Genomic DNA, 18812 nt, shown 5'->3' on the forward strand with positions numbered 1-18812 from the left:
AAGGCTTGCGTATGTATGTCTTCAACGATGCCTTCTCCTGCCCGATCCGTACGCTGAAAGTCTCGCGTTTGAAGCCTTGTTTTGTCTTCTCTCGGACGGGGGTTGTGATGCACCTCCGTGAACGAAAGCATGATTAAGGGTCCAATTTGATGTAGCAGCAGGAATTGTCTTCTCTCATACAGGGGTTGTGATGCATCTCTGTGAACGAAAGCATGATTAAGGGTCCAATTTGATGTAGCAGCAGGAAAAAATGGGGAAGATAAACCGTGATCTGACAGCAATGATGAGTCAAACTTGGGAATCCCACTTTTCTGGCGTCCAAGTTGTGTCAGTCAAAGTCCAGACACAGCAACAATTTACTCGCCCGCCTTGGTTGAAGAGATGATCCTGCAGGTAGAATAGCGCAATGAATTGTGCATCGGGTGCGAACCCCCATGTCATGGCCCTCTGGTTTGTAAAGCGCTTCGATGGATTATGCGTGCCGGAGTACTCTCTGACTTGCCTCTGCCGAAAGCCAGGAAGATGAACACGACGAGCGACTCCAGCGGAGGTATACTAATACCGGCGGGGATCATCGACAATAGCATCCCTGTTCAGGATCTTTTTGGCGCATGCACACTGCATCCTCCTGATAGAATCAAGGCCGTCGACACTCCAAATCTTCGGATGTTGTCATGACCACGATAGAGTTCCGACCACAGCGGTGGAAGATACAGAGGGAAATCTTTGCGAGGGGGTGGGAAAAGGAAAAGAATGGGGGCAGGCGGTTGGCTTTTCCTTTCAGTGGTCAAAGCTTTTACTGTTTCGGTCATTGTCTCTACTCTCCCTCTCAGATGTGAAAGAAAGAAAAGAAGAGGATTTCGCGTTGTGGATGACCTAACCTAAGCTGCGTCCCTAGCAAAGAAAGGAACGAGTGAGGTGTTACTACGGCAGTACATCTCATACTCTAAAGAAGACACTGTTTCCAACACCTAAGAATCATTTAGATCCTTTTGTCTTCCCGGCCCTGTCTTCTTCCGCCTCGCCATCGTTCCGGGAAGAAGAAACACTTCCTGCTGCGTGCCGCTTATGCTTTTCATTTGGAGAAGGAGAAACGCTTTGTCTTTAACAAAGACGGAAGTCGATCATTGACTAGCTTAGTGAATCTAGTTACAAGCATTACATGGCACACGACATTAGAAATGGAGCAAGGAAGAGAACGCGACGACTTCTCGACTCCTAACAAGGACGATTCTGACTGAGATCTACTTGACGGCATGACTCTCGATTCAGTTTCCATGTTTCCTTCATGCATTTCAATTACCGCCTCCGTCCTCACAAACGATGATCAAACGTTGTTGCCGCTGGCTAATTCTACTGATCTCCCTTCGCCGGGATCGCTCCTCGACCGCATCAGCGGCGACTCGGAACCTGCACGACCAGTTGACGCCAGTGTGTTGGTACGATTGAGTGTAGATGTACAGTGACACGAAGGCGCGACCGGACTTGGGAGCTACTTACCGTACATACCTCTGTTGAAGGACCGCTTGCAGTGGGCGATGGCGCTTTGGATTCCGTCTTGCTGCTCCAGTAGGGAGTCGTCCCGCCTGCCGGTCGCCAGAGGAGGCGACCGGACCGAGGCGACGGCTGCCGATGCCGACCGGCTCTTCCTCAGCCGCCGGCACACCACCTTCAGCCCTGCCGGGATAGTTCCATCTTGCGACTTCAGTGACCCCGCGACGGTACCCGCGGCCGAAGCTGGTTCTTTCAGCTGCTCTCCTCCGCTTGCTTCTCCGCCTTCCCCTGCGGGACGTACCTTCCAGGCTCCGCCAGACCTCAGCGGCCCGGAGAAGCGGAGCTTCCCGCCGTACCGCTTCGAAATGTTGATGTAAAGCGGCTTGATCTTGCTGATATACCGTTGAAGTACGTCCTTTGGGAGTTTCCTTGCTTCCGAGGTCGGTAACCCGTCATCGGCAAAAAACCGGACGGATCTGCTGCTGCTGGAGCTCCTCGAGCTGCTGTCCCTGGTGAAGAGCGACGCCAGCGGCGTCTCCTCCACCTTGAATTTGACGGAAAACTTGTTTTGATGCTGTTGCTTCGGCGATGGCGACGTCGTAGCAGGGGAGGCGACGGGGTTGGTCTGCGTCGATGCCGAATTCGACTTCCTGTGAAATCCCAGCCTAAAGACGCGGAACTTGGCGGCGGATTTGAGAAGAAAGGCGGTAACTTGAGGCTTCGACGCCTTGGGCCCGGATGCAGCCAAGTCTCTTAACGAAGACGGCTCGAGCGGGACGAGGCGACCCTTAAAGAAGAGGTCTTCGGAGCGGGACGAGAAGCCGCGGCCGTACCTACATCTGTCCGGGGACACCGTAAGGTCGAACTCCTCGTCCTCCTCCTCCTCCTCCTCCTCCTCCTCGTCATACGACTCTGTATCGGAGGAGAACTGCTGCTGCTTCTGGCGGTAGAGATGATCTTCTTCCCGCAGTGGCAAGGGGAACTCGAGGTCGAAGAAGGGGCCCTCGTCCTCACTGTCGCCGCCCCCGTCGTCGGAGTTTGGGCGGAGGACAGTGGTGGCAATGGTAGCGGCGGCGGCGGTGTTAATGAAGGAGCGCTTGGCGCCGCCACCGCGTTTACCATGCGCGAGCAGTCTGAGGAACTCCATGTCGCTGGCTTGCAGGCCTGTGGCTTCTTTTTGGCCTGTTTGCCGAAGGCTTTTAGGGAGGGAGAGTGCAGTCCCAACTCAAAAAGAGGCGTGTCGCCGTGAGTGAGCTCGAGCGCGGCTCGTCGCAGCAGCAGTAGTAGTAGGCGGTGGCAGCAGTGGTAGTCGCGTCATCGATTCGACCCGAGAGGGAGAGAGAGGACCAAAGAATCGGACCATTTCTTTGACTCCAAACGGTGGCCTACAGCTGTCTAAAGAAGCGACGTGATATCAGACAACACGAATCAGGAGCTTCTTCGCGGCTGCATCACCTGTGGTTCATTTGCTGAACTCCTATTCTACCGCCCTTACCGCAGTCCCTGTATGCGATGGGTCCCGCATGACGATGTCCAATCGTATGTCGCTCTGGTCTTCTTCCCGTGACTTAACGTCGATCCGAGTCGGGTAAGCTCGCATGCAAGCTCTCTCGAGGACGAGGGACATCGTGCCCCCCAAACCTGTAGCTATTACGTAGAAGAAGACTACTAATCCGAGGAGGTTGCTCCTGAACAAGACAAAATGCGAAGGTCGGAACAAATGCAATTATATGTACGTGAGAAAGGCAACGCCAAAACCAAATGACGAAATGTTGTTGGGCACGATCATGACGTGACGACAGAGTCGTTGTCACCATCCGGAGGAGTAGAATGTGTACGGGGAGGGGATCGCACCGCGCGATCATCCTCCCGAATCATGTCGCTCGCATAGGGTGGGTGATGGAGTGTGCCTTAGCACGGCTGTGGCGGTCAGATAAAGCGAGTGGGTAGGGAGAGGGAGAGGTGAACTCCGCGCCATCTCTTTATTTTTTTTTTGTTTGGTGCCCTTGCGTGCACTACAGTGAGGTCGCAGAAAGAGAAGGAAAGGGGGAAAGGAGTTCTTTTTGGAAGTGACGGGTCACCTGGGGTTGTGATGCATGTGGAACAGGAAGCTTCCCCAAAGAGGGAGCGGAGGAGACTCTGCAAAGAGAGAGAGAGAGAGAGAGAGAGAGGGAGGAGAAGCCTTTGCTTTGCAGCTTTTCCTTTTTCCTCTTCTTTTCCGCAATGGATGGGGATGGTGGTGACAGGGGGCAGGCGTCGTCATCATACCACCCTCCAGTTTCAGGTTCGCTGGATACGATGAGGACACCTTGCTGGTTCAAATGAATCTGCTGAAGGAATGATGAGCAGCAGCAGCAGCAGCAGCAGGGGTGATGATTACCCCATTTTGCCTCTCTCTTTTCTGTAATGTTTTGGTTTTGGAGAAGAAGGTCAAGTTCTTGTCAGACTACAAGTTAGGTAAACAACAGGATGGTAGGTTACGTTTCATTCATTTTTCAGATCAAGCTTCCCTCCTTCTCATTAGTTTTGAAACTGAGAAGAGGGAGCCGAGAGACGAGAAGGCCTTGGAAAATTCACAAGCAGCTTGGTCGATGTCTCACGTTAATGGTGTCAGATTCAAGAGGAGGAAGGACATAAATAAAGCTTACGAGTCACCGTCCATCTAAACAAGTATGTTGTTCATCTGAATAATTTCTTGGATGGGATTAATGGATGCATCCCCCCCATTAAATTCTGGCTCTATCGAACGAAGGCCACAATGCAGAAAAACATAACCAAGGGCAAGGATTAATTTAATTCCACAACATCCTCCAAAACACAAGACATATCCATGAAGCTGCTGCCACTCCAACCATGTTCTTTAAAGTCTCTCTGGATGCCATGTAAGATAACATGTGTGTGTGTGTGTGTGTGTTTCTTGATCTTTCGGTGGGTCCCCAGTGCCCTGCCTGCGTCATTTAGCTCCGAGTCAACAGCTGGTTCTGAAGAAAAATCAACAGCAGGAGATACAAATCAAAATCAAAAGGTGGCATGATTGGATTAAGGATATTAGGTCTACACCCTTCCCTTGTGTGCAACCACACCTGTGTTCCAAAAGCTGCTTCATGGAAAAAAAAATCTAATCACTACAAGCCTGCAAGGGAAGGCCCGGCCCCCCCACCCCACACGCTGTCCTTGTTGTCATTGGGAAGCCAGGCAAAGGTGCAGTGTTTTCAAGCCAATTCAAGATTCATCAGCTGGACCATTTCGATTCAAACCTCGAGGTGGGGAAGGTAGGCCAAGACAGTGGACCCGTAAGGTTTAATCATCAAGTGAATTTTTGTTCTACCAATCTTGCCTCAGGCTGTGCGGGCAGTGGTTCTCGATCGCCAGGAGGAATAGAGCCACCAAGCCAGGTTCAGGTTTACGCCAGCGGTGTATAGGCTGAGCATGAGAGTTCATCCCTGCAAAGACGCACACGAATCAGCAAACTACATGATCCAATCGAGATAAGAGGTACTACATACAGGATGGGAGTGTGCTCAACTGTGCTCCCGTTTAAAGAGATTTAAATGAAGGACCATGACACAGTCGATTTAGCAGTCTGTATAAGCCTCCTCCTGCTTTTTCCGTAGGAAAAACAAGGTGACAAATTCAATCGGCAGTCTGTATAAGTGAACACCAGCATCTATCTACAAGACAGACCTTCACAAAGCAAATTGGCTTATAAAGAAGTTCCATAGTTCTGAAAAAATATATTTGCAACAAATATACTCGATAATACTTACATTTGGTCTGGTCTCATATTGGTTGGAGAGCAAAATAAAACGTTGATGAATGCCTCATTAAAAAGTCAAAAAGCCACTCCTCCCGAATGCCACCTTTTGATTCCATCCCGAAACAGAAAAATCTATTTCAGAGTGGAAAGTCTCTTACTAGCCAAAGTGATCACATCAGTAATGACCAATGATGAGCCTCATCGACATTGATCTAAAAAGTATGGTTCCACCAACGCTCAATTTCTGGAACTACAATAAAAGAAGTCCATGCAGCAATTTCTTGAGAGTTCGCCATCATTTTCTCCTGCAGGAAGGTAACTTCTGACTTTTAGGATCCAATCTACAGCAACGAGGAAATCTTGATGGCATTACACTCATCCTAACATGACACCAACTACTCATCCTCTGCGTTCGCTGGTGATATTGCTCAAAAACCATTCCTTCATGAACTGCCAAGATCTTGACATTATAAATACCTTTTGAGCACGTTGCAATGGGTCATCTGGACCCTACAACATGGCCACATGCATCTCCAATGATCACACCTTGTCAACTATATTTCGTTTCATGACAGCAGGCGCTACCACAATTGGCTTACATTCGCCCTGCAGAGGCCGTATCCACGTTCAATTTGCTCCCGAGCTGTCTTGAATCTCCTGCTGATGTTGTCCTACCTGCAAAGATTTAAGCATGCCACCAATATACCACAGCTCCCATGTAGAGTTCCATGATCTTCCCACGTATGTGTTAGTATTCCTGGCCATCCAAATCCCACAAGCAGCAACAGCAATTTTGATCTTAATTTCCTCACATCTTTGAAAACAGCAGTTCTAAACGTTCATGAGTCAACTGACATTGAGAAAGGATAAGGTATAACCTCCGGTGTACCCTGTATCTCCTTTGAGCATGAACATTGAGAGAGAGAGAGCATAAGATGCTGTTTCAGATGATGATCCTCATATTTGGCTTCCATTAATATCTTTGCTATGTTTGTGAAAATGCTATCGAATGCTTCAACAGGAACCTAAAACAATACAAGTGTCATTGCATATATGATCTTGCCTAAAGAATCATGTATTTTTCCCTACAAAAAAGGTACATGAATTTACAACAATATTATTCTGTGGCTAGACCTATTAAATTTCAGTTTGAACAGGTGCCGATATCAATTATACGTATCCAGAAGAAGTTGAGCTGACAATTAATCCTACATGAATCCAATCGGGACCTTTGTTCCTAATAGTCAAAAGCTTGAAGGTATTAAAAAAATGTTCTAATTCTTTCACCATTCTATGTGAAACTGATCCAAGATTATATCTTCCTCTGTGGTTGCAATCAGAATGCTTTAGAGATGAGAATAGGCCACAGGTCAAAGCCATGCTGCCTCTCCTAGAAAATGAAAAGAAAAATATAACACACTAATAACATCAAGCGGAACTTGAAAAGCTAACAAAATAATTAGTACGAGTAGTTGGTCAACCATCTACCTTGCATTTATGTTCTTCTTGCATCTAAATTTGTTCCTTCCTTACCACACTGTAGTTTTGATTTTCATTTTTTAAATTAAATCTATAATTCACACTATTGTTGATGTTTATGATACCACCTTCAATGGATAACTTTGAGGAAAAACCAAATAAAAACAGGTCTATTAATCTACCATGAGATCCATTTGCTTCAGGTATGGGCTGATCTTGTAGCACATTTGATGGTTTGACTGTCACAAAAGCAAAACCTTCACTCCAAGTCGCATTACATATTCCGTTACCAAGGAACATCTTTAACCTGCCTCATACCAACTGCATCCAGGTATACTGTCCAAGCCATTTGCATTCAGCAACCTTAGAACACCATTAGCATCATCTCTTCTCCCTGCTGAAATATATATGTCTGCGAGCATCTTGTGATTCGCAGCATTTTCTGGTTCCAACTGGAAGAGATGCCTGGCAGCAGCTTCCCCGATCACAACATCACCATGCAATCTGCAAGCACTGAGCAAAGTATTCCACAAAGCAGCATGACTGATGGTTCTTTGCATCACATTTTTTAGCAAACTGTATGCATCAGACAACCTTGCAGCTCGGCAGAACATATCCACCAGGCAAGTTAAATGTTCGACACCCGGTTCCAAGCCATATTCCTCTTTCATACAATTGAAAATTTTCCACCCCTTCTCTGCAAGACCGGCATGGCTGCAAGCAGATAGCAGTGAAAGAAACGTAAAATGGTTGGGCCTTGTATCTGTTTCCCTCATTAGCTCAAAATGATTGAGGACTTCAGCTACTTTCCCTTCCCATGCAAAAGCTTTTATCATTGTGCTCCACGAAACCACATCCTTCTCTGCAATGTCTTCAAATACCTTGCTCGAATCTGTAATGCTTCCGGACTTGGCATACGCATCAACAAGACAGTTTGCGATCTGTCTTTCCATTTCAAAGCCTCTTTTAATAATCTGTGCATGTGCTTCCATCACTTTTTTCAAAAATGTGGTATGGGATATAGCGGAAAGCAAAGTAACGATGGTAACCAGATCAGGATTGATGCCTCTCCTTTGCATTACAAGCGTGAGATATAAAACCTCATCGACAATTCCAAGCTCAGCATAGGCCTTCATCACTGCATTCCATGCAATCGTATCTCCTCTCACTTCAACTCTATCCAGAAGGTTGAGTGAAACATCCAACTTCCCACATTTGGCATACATGTAGGCGAGTGTAGTAACCATACTTGGGTCCCATGCAGATTCGCTTTGCTTGCTAGTTAAGTACTTTTCCTCGATCAGTTTACCTTCCTCCCAATCGCCCAAGTCTGCGCAAGCAAGAATTACGTTGACCAAAATGGATCTGGTAGGAGGAGTTTGTGTGTTCATGATCATCCATTCGAACAGTTTGAGGGCATCATATGGCCGCTTGTGTTGGACATATCCACCAATCATGGTACTCCATGAGACGCCATCCTTAAACACCATCCTGTCAAATAATTTGCATGCCACACCCAAGCAGTCGCAGTTGGTGTACATTTCAATTAGAGAATTCAAGACAAACAAACTGGCCTCAAAACCAAGCTTGATTGCATCAGCATGTATGGCCTCTCCGTCCTTGGGAGAACCAGAACGCCCACAGCCGGAGATTAAGCTAACCAGAGTAGCCTCGCTGGGTAGAACTCCTTGGCCAAGCCTCATGACATTAAACAAACTGACAGCCTCGTACAAGGATCCAATTCTCGAGTACCCCGCGATCATGGCGTTCCAAGCTACCACATCTCTGGAAGCCATTCCATCAAACACCTTTCGAGCGGATCCAATCTCCCCGGCTTTACCGTGCATATCAAGAAGCGCCGTCCCCACCATGAGATCGGAATCGAGCCCTTTGGCCCGAGCATGTCCTCCAACCCTCGAACCCAAATCGAATTCGGACAAATGGGTGCAAGCCGTGATGACGAGGTGAAAGGTCACCCTGTCCGGCTCGCACTGCGCCAGAGGCCGCGCCGCCACCATTTCACGATAGACGTGCAAGGCCGACCGAGGCCGGCCGTCGTTGAGGTATCCTCTAATAAGAGAATTCCAGAGGAGGGTCTTCGACGGTCCCCCTCGTCGGCCATCGTCGAAGACTAAGCGGGCCGTTGCGGGGTCACCGAAATGGAAGTATCGGGCGATAAGGAGGCTGGCTACGTACAGGTTGTGACGGAGTCCGAAGGCGATGGCTCGGCCATGGAGGCCCCGGAGATGGTGGGCGGAGCAGCAGCGGGAGATGGCGTGAGCGAGCGCTTCTTTGAGGTCTTGTGGGCTGCGCTGAGCCCGGCAGTAGAACCGCGTCGTTAAGGTCATCAGAGGCGCGGGAGACGCCGTTACGCGAATTTAGTAGTAGGCGCGGAGAGGCGGACCCGACGAGAGCCGTTGATTTAAGAGATCCAGCCGAACCGGACATGGGTCTGATGGAACCTACCCTCGTCCGACACAACCGGGCTAACGGGTCGGATCGTGTGGATCCGACAAATAGGATTGTAATCAGACATTGTCTACACGTGCAAAGCATGTGCAGAACTACCAGTAAACAATGGGGATTAAGTTGGTTAGATTGATCGGTAGCAGAAGAGAGCGAGTGGCAGTACACTAATCAATCCGTGTGCGTTTCGCAGCGGAGTGAGACTTGGTGTGGAGGTCCGCCACTACGGTTTGCCTGTGCCAGACATGACGTGGCTCAGTGTGCGTGACGCAGGACAGTGGTCGAGGCGGACCACCATGCCTTCTTTTCCTACCAAGTCATCGATGCACTCTACTCGTTCGCTCACCATCGCGCAATCTTCACTGGCCTCTGTGTCTCCGTACGTGAGTGGACCCCAGGCGACGCTTTGTTTTCCTTTCTGTCGTCACTTCTTTTCCTTCTAAACGCAGCCACACACACACACATTATATACTGCACCCGTAAGTAAACCCAATCCTCCCTCACTCGACGCTGTTCACCGCTTTCCGTCGTCCGTCGGCTTCGGATCCGCCAACTCACCTTCCGCTTCCTCCATGGCATCATCCTCATGCCTCAGAGCTTCCTCCATCGACCTGCCAAACTCATCCGAAGCCCTTTCCAATCTCTCACGAGTCACCACCGCGCCTTCCTCAATCCCATCGATCCCAAATCCGTTCCTTTCTTCGTGTAAAATCCCGAAACTACGGATTTCAAATCCCCGCAGGCGCCGCCGCCAATCTGCTCTTCCGACGATAGTCATCGGTTTCACTTCTTTCTTCTCCAAGAAGCTCCCTGAAGATTCCAGACCAAGTATTCTTTCTTCTCGCCTCTTCTCACGAGCTTGTATTATCTTCTTCGTTCTCCGTTTGGAGTAGCTAGTCTTTGTTTTCCGAAAGCCGAGGGTAACACAAGGAAACGCCTTTCAGCTAAGGTGCAGGAGCTGTGCGTGTACGAGATCAACGAACGCGACCGCGGCAGCCCCGCCTACCTTCGGCTGAGCCAGAAACAAGTCAACTTCCTGGGCGATCTAGTCCCCTTCAGCAACAAGGCAGGCTCAAGCTTCTCCATCATCCTATCTGCATATTCACAGTGTTCATCATCTATTTTCCGGTGGGTGAACATTTCTTTTCTGTCAACATGCATGACGACAATAGCTGTACTCGGGGAATCTGGAGAAGCGGCTGGGCATCACGTCGGGGATCTGCGTGCTGATCCAGCACGTGCCGGAGAGGGACGGCGACCGGTACGAGGCCATCTACAGCTTCTACTTCGGGGACTACGGGCACATCTCGGTGCAGGGGGCGTACCTGACGTACGAGGAGTCCCACCTGGCCGTGACCGGCGGCTCCGGAGTGTTCGCGGGTGCCTACGGCCAGGTCAAGCTGCAGCAGATCGTCTTCCCCTTCAAGATCTTCTACACCTTCTACCTCAGGGGCATCCCCGACCTCCCCAAGGAGCTGCTCGGCACGCCGGTGCCGCCCTCGCCCGGCGTCGAGCCCACGCCCGCCGCCAAGGCCTGCGAGCCGGCCGCCGCCCTCAAGAATTACACCAACTGAACGTCGGTGCGCACATCAAAATAAAACCATAAAAGCAAGAAAATTTTAAAAAAAAAGGACTATATATTAATTAAAAGGAGGAATTGTTGTTCTTCTGTGATGTTTATTGTTGTTATGATTTGTATTGTTTTCTCTTTTTTTGGGTATGCGAGTGCTGTGGAATTTGGCCGCGGTGACTCTGCTCTTGTGGAGTGTCGAGTTGTTGATGAGATTTCTTGTCATGTCGATTAGGACGGTATGATACAAGTTCAAGTGTTGTTTGTTTGAAGATGTTTTGATAGCTGGCACAAACACGATCAAAAATCGAATTTAAATGGTAAATTTATCTCTCTTAACTGTTTGGGTATCTCTCTAAAGCATTCTAATGAGCTCAAGAAGGTTATGTTTTAATCTTTTTTTTTATTTTAAAACGAACGACAAAACCGCCGTTGCCGGGGATCGAACCCGGGTCGCCCGCGTGACAGGCGGGAATACTCACCACTATACTACAACGACCGTTGATAAATTTAGATTTTGCTTTATTTTCCAAGTAAAGAAATAATCTTATCAGGGGGAAGGTTCTCATGGCAAACAGCTGCATAAAAGTACGATGTTATTTAGAATGATTAATATATTATCGACCCTACAAAAACTGTAGTATGCAAAAACTTGCTCGTCAGAACTAACGCCTCGCTGACGTCGCCTTCGACGCTGCCCTTGTCAAAGCGAAATCGCCGTCAAGCTAATAACGGCCGTCCGCGCCGCCCGTGGAGTTTAATCCTCCCCTCCCTTTCGGGCAGCTTTGCCCCGCCTCTTTTCGATCGATCTCCGTAGCCCGATCCGATGGCCACGATCGCTTGTCCTCAAACTATAGAGTGGGAGCGAGGGGCGACAATGGCGGAGCACGAGGAGGAGACGGCGGCCGAGTCGTCGCTGATGGAACAGATAAAAGGATAAGTTGCACCGCGAGGATTCTTCGTCGTCGGATTCGGACAACGAGAAGACCTCGGAACCCTCCGCCGCCGACGCCGTCAAGGCGAAGATATACCGCCTCTTCGGCCGGGAGAAGGCCGTCCACCAGATCTTGGGCGGAGGGAAGCGTACGGATCCTCTTTCTGTTGTCCACATTTTATGATTTTACCGATAATATATGCACCTTTTTTTTTCTAAAAAGAAGAAGAATAAAAAAATCCCATCGGTTTGATCGAGATCGAGTTTGCTTTATTCGCCGAGTTGGGTAGCCGATGAGATCTGTAGGCTCTATAAGATGCCGTTCCGTGATCTGCCAAGTGTTGATTCGAGTCGGCTACTTCTCTCGGATTTGAGTTTGCATCTGTCTTCCATTTAGAAGGAAAGAAAGATTATTGCCTTCTTTTATTCGAAGTATTTTATCCACACCGAAACCCCGATTCGACCTCGATCGACAAATGAGATATGTGCTCAGTCGGATTGAGCTGCCTTTTTGTAATATTTGTTTGATCGAATTGCTTGAGAGCATCTGAACGATTACTGATGATAGGACGGCAATCGTCGAGCAGCTGCTGATGTCTTCCTATGGAGGAACAACAAGGTCTCGGCCGCCACGCTCGGTGGGGCGACGGCCACGTGGGTATTGTTCGAGCTTTTGGACTACCGTCTGCTCACCGTGGCGTGCCACACCCTCATCCTATCCCTGGCCATCACCTTCCTCTACTCCAATGCGACCCATTTCATGAACAAGTGAGCTCGGCTCTCAGATTTGTGTGGCTTCGAGTTCATGCCTCCTCCGATAGCTCTATGTAATCGTGACGTGTTTGGTAGGTCCCCGCCGAACATTCCCGTGGTAAGCGTTCCCCAAGTTGTAGCTGTGAACATTGCCCTTTCCATTCGTTACCAGATCAACCGGGGCTTTGCTTCCTTGAGGGACATCTCTTTAGGGCGTGATCTGAAGAAGTTCCTTGCTGTATGTTGTGTAGCTTATCTCACGATGGAGTTCAGGATCTTGGTGCATTGTTTTGGGTGTATAATGGCTGGTGCTTTGACGTTTCAGGTTATTGCTGGGTTGTGGGTTCTGTCGATCCTTGGCAACTGCTGCAATTTCTTGATCTTATTTTACATAGGTAATCTAAACTTCCGCAGTAGTATCTAATTTTCTCGATCGAATTGACTGCATCCTTAGATTTCTTATGCCATTGAACTTGGGACACAGCATTTGTCATGCTGCACACGGTGCCTGTGCTGTATGACAAGTACGAGGACCAGGTTGATGCATTTGCAGAGAAGACACAAGCAGAGTTCAAGAAACACTATGCTGTAGTTAATGACATATACTTGAGCAAGATTCCAAAGAGGCCTTTGAAGCATAAGAAGTTCCACTAGGGGAGAAGTTATTGTGTGACTGCAGCTGATCGTTTCAGTTTATTGGCTAGTGATGGATTTTCAATTGTTGTGATGACTGTTCATCAATTTTTCGCGTATAACTAACTCTCCACTTGGGTAGCTAATTAGGTGGCCATGGAGACCACCACCAATTGAACTAATATAAGTGATTCCAAGTTTTATGATGTGGATCAAAGCTATGTTATCATTCTTATCCATGTCATTATTATCAGTCATCTGGTTTTGTTAATGTTTCTGTATTGCATCACGTAGTTTTTCTTGTTTTAGTGCGTGTCACTGTAAGTGGGTTCCTTGGTTGATTTGGATAAGCTATATGCTCTGTGGCATATTTTTTGCTTCTTGGTTGTCTGTGTACTATGTGGTTATCGGAACTTCCTCGCTTATATGTTTCCTGGAAGAGTATGCAAGTTGTTCTTGATGTGCAGAAGTTGAAGATTGTTTTGTGAGATTATGGAAGTTTAGGTTTCATTCGGAAAAAAAAAAAAAAATCTTAGGGCTGCTAATTATTAATTTGAAGATACGTCAGTGTATTTATTTTGGTATGCACCGGAATGAGCAATTTGAAAACACAACAATAGGACTCATGTTCATGGTACCGATGGATTCTTTGCATGATTTAATTTCGTGAAACTTCTGATGGTTTTGTTGCTCTCTTTAGCGTCATGATTACGTTATGTTGTTTGGGTATCGCAAAGTTTTCTTATGTGGCTTCCTTTTAACATTGTGATTGCTGGTAATATATCTCAGGGGCAGGACTCAGGAGCTTGTCACGCCATTCCCAGAAGTGCTGTTGCTACGACCACAAAAAAGTGCTCAGGATTCGACTGCCTTTGAGCTGAGGCAGGTTGTAAAGTAGCCTAACCCTGCTTCCGGAGGTGATTTGTGGTATATAAAGCGATGATGCTTACGTTCTGCTTTGTTGGCCTTTCAGCCTTTTGCCTTCACACCTTTTACTTTTTAAGTTGTCATATACAACACTTTCATTCTCTTTCAAAAAGCAACGGTTTCAATTTATCCCTTTGCCTTTATGGTTGCAGGCAGACATGGATGGAAATTTTCCTGATCTGCTAAGCTCTATGGATTTCCATAGTCTTATCCTTACAAGTAAAGTTGAATATTTGAGGATATAAGGTTAGCATTTAAATGTTGGTTTACATTAGTACTGGCACGATCATTATGTATATTGAATTTTGCATATATGGTTGCACACAAAAGTATAGAAGTTGGGGATTTTGATGAGGACCATTTTTAATTTTGGATTTTGCTGTTGATGTTGGCTGCTATGTAGAGCCACTGGGAGGGATGGTTACATGTTTGATGCGAGGCAAGTTGAACAAATAGAGCATGATGATGGACAACAGCTCAAAGTGATGGAAGAAGAATACAGGTGTGCCCTTTGGTTCTGTTAATCCAGCAGTAGATTCTTTTGCTTGTGATGTGTGTTGCTGCACCAGATAAAAGGCATGAGGTGTATATACTCCTTATCTGCTATTTACAATGTGACATAGTCAGCGTTGCTTGCAATTTGGAACCGATTACATCTTCTACTGAGGTGAGGTTATTGTTTGGCATTCTCTGATGCAAAACTGGTGTATCGGTAAGTGTCGCTTGCATGGACATAGCTTTCGTCCTCTTGAAAGGTTCAAGCTTTTTATCATGCCTAAAAGCAAAAAAAAGCTGCCTCTCTGCAATGATCGCTGCTTCAACTGGTAGGTCTTCTACAAACAATGATGTGCGTATCACTCGGTCAGCTAGTGCTGAAGAAAAATATGAGCAGATTCGCAGAGACGGCTACTGAAATAAACATCTGCACTCATCAATGTACTGAAATGTTGGCTCTAAATCTTGTTGTGCAGGATGCTTCGGACATCGTACATGGTTGGTATTCCTCATCGTGCTCAGAAAGAATCAGGTGGTAAATTTCTCTTCGCTGGTTCTATTTATTCCCATGTGACCCAGCTGCACCACAACCTGACCCACCACTCTACCTACGATCCTCCAGTTGTAGGATGCTTTCATAGGAGTTGGATGGGGAAGAAGAAGCTGGTCCCAGGGCTCCTGATGCAGAGATTGGAGATTGGTGTTAGTCATGGGACCGAGGCTTGACAGTGCAGTCAGTGCTTAAATAAATGCAAGGCCCAGGTAGCATCCATCACCTATCAAGAGAGTAAGTATCATCTTGATGTTAGCCATGGCACCGAGGCTGGCCATTTATGAAGAACATCAATGGAAGGCCCAGGTAGCATCAATTTATGAAGAGCATCTCATCTTGTCTAACTATGCCAACTTCGGCTGCTGTTTACGGCTCACGGGTCGAGCACTTCATTGTCACCGTCATCGTGTGTCTCCTAACTTTATGATATATGATATTTTCTTTATATCATCCAAATAATCGATTGCCAGTGATTTGCCTGGAATCTAACAAACCTGAATATGTTCGGCTTAAATAGCTCCTTTAGTTCTTATATATGTGATTTTTCTTTCAGAAAAAAAAAAGAACTTCTGATTTCCTCTTCCGAGGTTGATAAGGTTGAATTTGTCAGACTCTCAACGACGTTCCATATCAAAAGAATACGATCCGATCGAGCTGGAAAGAATATATTTGTTTGCAACTATGAATGACGTCGACATGCAGACGGTGTCCGGTATCAGATTTGATACCTAAAGCTCGTCATTCAATCAAACCATTAATCGCCAACTCTGATCGATGCTTCCTCCTAATGTAATCAAATCCTGTTATCAAGGAAAGGTACGTACCGTTTACAGTTGCAGTAATTGTGAAGCAACCTTGTCCTCGGAGAAAGACGATGATACGAAAGATCATATGGTTGCTTAGTATTTCTTCCGCTCTTCTGTAAGCGTCCACTTGATCTTTCTCCCTCTGAACAGACAAGGAAGAAACTAAGAAGAACGCCTTCCATGATGAGGGGAAGAAAAGATTACACACGCAGTTTTCGCACTTGTGGGCGCGTCTCACTGCGCTCACCAAGAGAATTCTTGCAGTAGATGACGGCGTCGTGGATGCTTGCATCGACCACACTCGGTGATGTCGAGCAGGAAGCCCTGGTTTTCACTACCTTTCCCTTTACCTTCTTGCAGAACGGCGTCAGGAAGGACTTCAAGTGCTTGAAGAAGAAGTTCCTGTAGGACTTGGCACGGGCATTCAAGAGAGGTGACTCCTGCTTGGTTCTGCGTGAGCTCCAAGGCAGACCTCGCATTGGGCTACGGAGAGGCGAAGAATTTAGTGACGGAGGCTGAGTTACGGCAGTCTGGGAATGGCGGAATCGGAACCGGTCGCTGCGAGAGAGAGAGGATTCTGATGAGCCTGCCGACAGAGATCTCTTCAGAGCTGAATCTGCAGCGGGAGAAACAGAGATCGTTTCGGCCTTTGGAGGGGTCACGCGGTGGAGCGGCAGCAGTGAGCCGTCCGAGAAGATTCGATCTGCATGAACCAGGAGCGGAGGCTCAGGGCTCGCCGGCAGATCGAACTCGAAATCCATGGAGTCAGCTTTCCAGCGCTTGGAGATGAATCTGGGGTCCATCTCGATGAAGGAGTCGCTATCTTGAGCGTCGTGGGAGGAGCGCAGGCCACCGTCCGAGGATTCACCAGGGAGCCTGACGTTCCTTGACAAGCCACAGGAAAAGCTGCCGTTGGAGCACTGTTGTGAGGTCTCCATGGGAGGTGCAGCCGTAGAGGAGGGAGGGGGAGGAGATTGGCTCCAACCCAAGGCCAGAGACGCGTGAACTGTAGATGGCATGATGCTATATTCTCATGGCTTACTTCCATTTCAGAAGCATTTTCTGTCTATTCAAATTAACAATTACCGTGTTATTTGATAGTGGAGCATCTAAATAATGTAGATAGCCAACACCCCTTGGCCACCTTCTGTTAGCACGATGTCGCACCACAAAACATATAGTAGTTGGCCCACATCTAAGGAGATCGTATCCGTCGACCAACGTCTTAGGAGATCATACTAGCCAACTCGTGTCGTAGGGGATCATATCGACTGACTGTCTGTCCATATGAATGCACTATAAAACGATTTATCGGTGATCCCTATCGGCCATGGTCCTATCCCAGAGACATAAAAATCGTTCCTCGATATTTAAATATGGATCGGATTTAAAACCCAAAAAGATTATAGTCCCCACTCGAAACTAATCCAAGCATTAGAGGAGTTGAGTCGGAAACCCTCACCCGCTATTGACCTATTGTGCAGGGCGCCGAAGAGATTGAGCTCACTCAAGTCCATCTTGGGACAATCTTAAAAGTCCAGAGACCACCTCGGAGCAACTCTTATTGGTATCTTTTCAACTCTGTCTCCTATCTTGCTCTCATTAGGATCCTTCGGGATGACTTTACAACTTCAAAGATATATGACTAAATCGTACTAACTTTCGGTCCATGATTTGCTTCGTTTATTATAATAGCCTTCTAATCTTTTGGGTGTTCATCTCTATGGTTTACTGTTTGATATGCAAATGCTTCAGCTGATAGGTTCTATATCGTCGACTGCAGCTCAAAATCACAGGATACGTTTGGTGTTTCTCGATGAACAGAGGGAAAACAGAGAGCGAGGGATATCGGACTCTCCTCGAAGATCAAATGCCCGGAAGAAGTTGACGATGGAGTAGGACGGAAGGCTCGAAAGCAACGAGGAAAGAAGCTGCATTCGATGCTTCGTCGTCATTCCCCGTGAAACCAATTCAGCGTTCCCGAATCCACACTTTAGTGACCTCATCATCCTTTCCCCCTCCATTCCTCCCTGCAAAGCCATGCACGTATCGCGTAGCCGTCGCCGACCTCGGCTCCGGTCGTGCTGCTTTCTTCCACTCTCTTTGTCCGAATTCACCGTCGTCCTGCCCCAGACGGGCTTCTCCGGCCGAGCAGCCGGCCGCGTACGAGATCGTGGTGGCACGGCATCGAGTGCACGACCCACACCGACGGACGTCGTCTCCGTCTCCGGTGACACCACCACCTCCACTCCACTGCATCCGAATAGGATATTATCATACATTATATAAATATATCATATGATAGAGATAATTATTTACATGAAATTATCAAAATGATTTGTTCGTAGAACGGAAACAACAATGCATGATACCCCCCGATTTTGACCATATCGTTCCTCGGTCAAAGCTGACCAAATCATTCTCTATTGGGTCGGATCCTACGGTTGTCATTCCAGTCAATGCATGAGACTTTGTAATTTGCATGACAATTACAAATTAATCTCTAACGCTTCCCTATGATAATAATACTTCGTCAAGAGTATCATAATGAATTATAAATTGCTAGATGTGAAAGATCCTCGTGATGCGGCCGTCATGGCATTTAGCATGTAGTATATGTATATATACTACTATGCATCACTCACTCGTGGTAAGCGTAACTCATTTTGATAAGGGACAACTTGGACAATAAATTACAGTATGCATACATGTGTAAGGGTATATGTGCATGCATAGATACATTATGCATATATGTGAATTTTAATAAAAATAAAAATAATTAGCATGATAAGATATAAATCTTATGATAATTTTTTATAATAAACTATGTACGAAAAAAGAAGATTAAAGACAAATGCATAACACGATGATGGTTAATATTGCGCACCATCGATCATATCACCGTCAATCATTATGATCATCATTTCATTGGTGCCTTTCTGCTT

General features: G+C 47.1%; 3 protein-coding genes, 1 non-coding gene and 1 pseudogene across 10 annotated transcripts; 2 read left to right on the plus strand and 3 right to left on the minus strand.

The window, feature by feature from the left end:
* Window positions 1-1041: 1041 nt before the first annotated feature.
* On the minus strand, window positions 1042-2901 carry LOC135633239 (probable membrane-associated kinase regulator 2). 2 transcript variants are annotated; one of them, XM_065142470.1, is made up of 2 exons: window positions 1510-2901; window positions 1042-1410 (listed from the first exon to the last, which is right to left on the minus strand). In XM_065142470.1, exons 1-2 carry the CDS (start codon window positions 2639-2641, stop codon window positions 1328-1330), a joined length of 1215 nt encoding a protein of 404 aa, XP_064998542.1. In that variant the 5' UTR covers window positions 2642-2901; the 3' UTR covers window positions 1042-1327. The 2 variants fall into 2 exon arrangements, with proteins under 2 accessions (XP_064998542.1, XP_064998541.1); XM_065142469.1 differs by having other exon boundaries at window positions 1050-1410; window positions 1501-2894.
* A 1599-nt stretch (window positions 2902-4500) lies between these two features.
* LOC135581450 (pentatricopeptide repeat-containing protein At4g13650-like) lies at window positions 4501-9103 on the minus strand. 6 transcript variants are annotated; one of them, XM_065142069.1, is made up of 4 exons: window positions 6913-9103; window positions 5262-6276; window positions 5001-5178; window positions 4501-4937 (listed from the first exon to the last, which is right to left on the minus strand). In XM_065142069.1, exon 1 carries the CDS (start codon window positions 9076-9078, stop codon window positions 7033-7035), a length of 2046 nt encoding a protein of 681 aa, XP_064998141.1. In that variant the 5' UTR covers window positions 9079-9103; the 3' UTR covers window positions 4501-4937; window positions 5001-5178; window positions 5262-6276; window positions 6913-7032. The 6 variants fall into 6 exon arrangements, with proteins under 6 accessions (XP_064998141.1, XP_064998142.1, XP_064998144.1 ...); XM_065142070.1 differs by having other exon boundaries at window positions 5262-6008; window positions 6130-9103; XM_065142072.1 differs by having other exon boundaries at window positions 5021-5093; window positions 5262-9103.
* A 577-nt stretch (window positions 9104-9680) lies between these two features.
* Window positions 9681-11105, plus strand: LOC135634392 (allene oxide cyclase, chloroplastic-like). The gene is made up of 3 exons (XM_065144824.1): window positions 9681-10024; window positions 10141-10262; window positions 10369-11105. The coding sequence occupies exons 1-3, from the start codon at window positions 9769-9771 to the stop codon at window positions 10768-10770; spliced, it is 780 nt and encodes a 259-aa protein (XP_065000896.1). The 5' UTR covers window positions 9681-9768; the 3' UTR covers window positions 10771-11105.
* Window positions 11106-11193: 88 nt separating this feature from the next.
* On the minus strand, window positions 11194-11265 carry TRNAD-GUC (transfer RNA aspartic acid (anticodon GUC)). Its single transcript has one exon. It is a non-coding gene; the product is annotated as a tRNA-Asp (tRNA).
* A 378-nt stretch (window positions 11266-11643) lies between these two features.
* Window positions 11644-13465, plus strand: LOC135633068 (reticulon-like protein B2; annotated as a pseudogene).
* The last annotated feature ends 5347 nt before the right edge of the window (window positions 13466-18812 follow it).

Source organism: Musa acuminata, chromosome BXJ3-3, assembly GCF_036884655.1.
Source record: "Musa acuminata AAA Group cultivar baxijiao chromosome BXJ3-3, Cavendish_Baxijiao_AAA, whole genome shotgun sequence".
Taxonomy (NCBI): domain Eukaryota; kingdom Viridiplantae; phylum Streptophyta; class Magnoliopsida; order Zingiberales; family Musaceae; genus Musa; species Musa acuminata.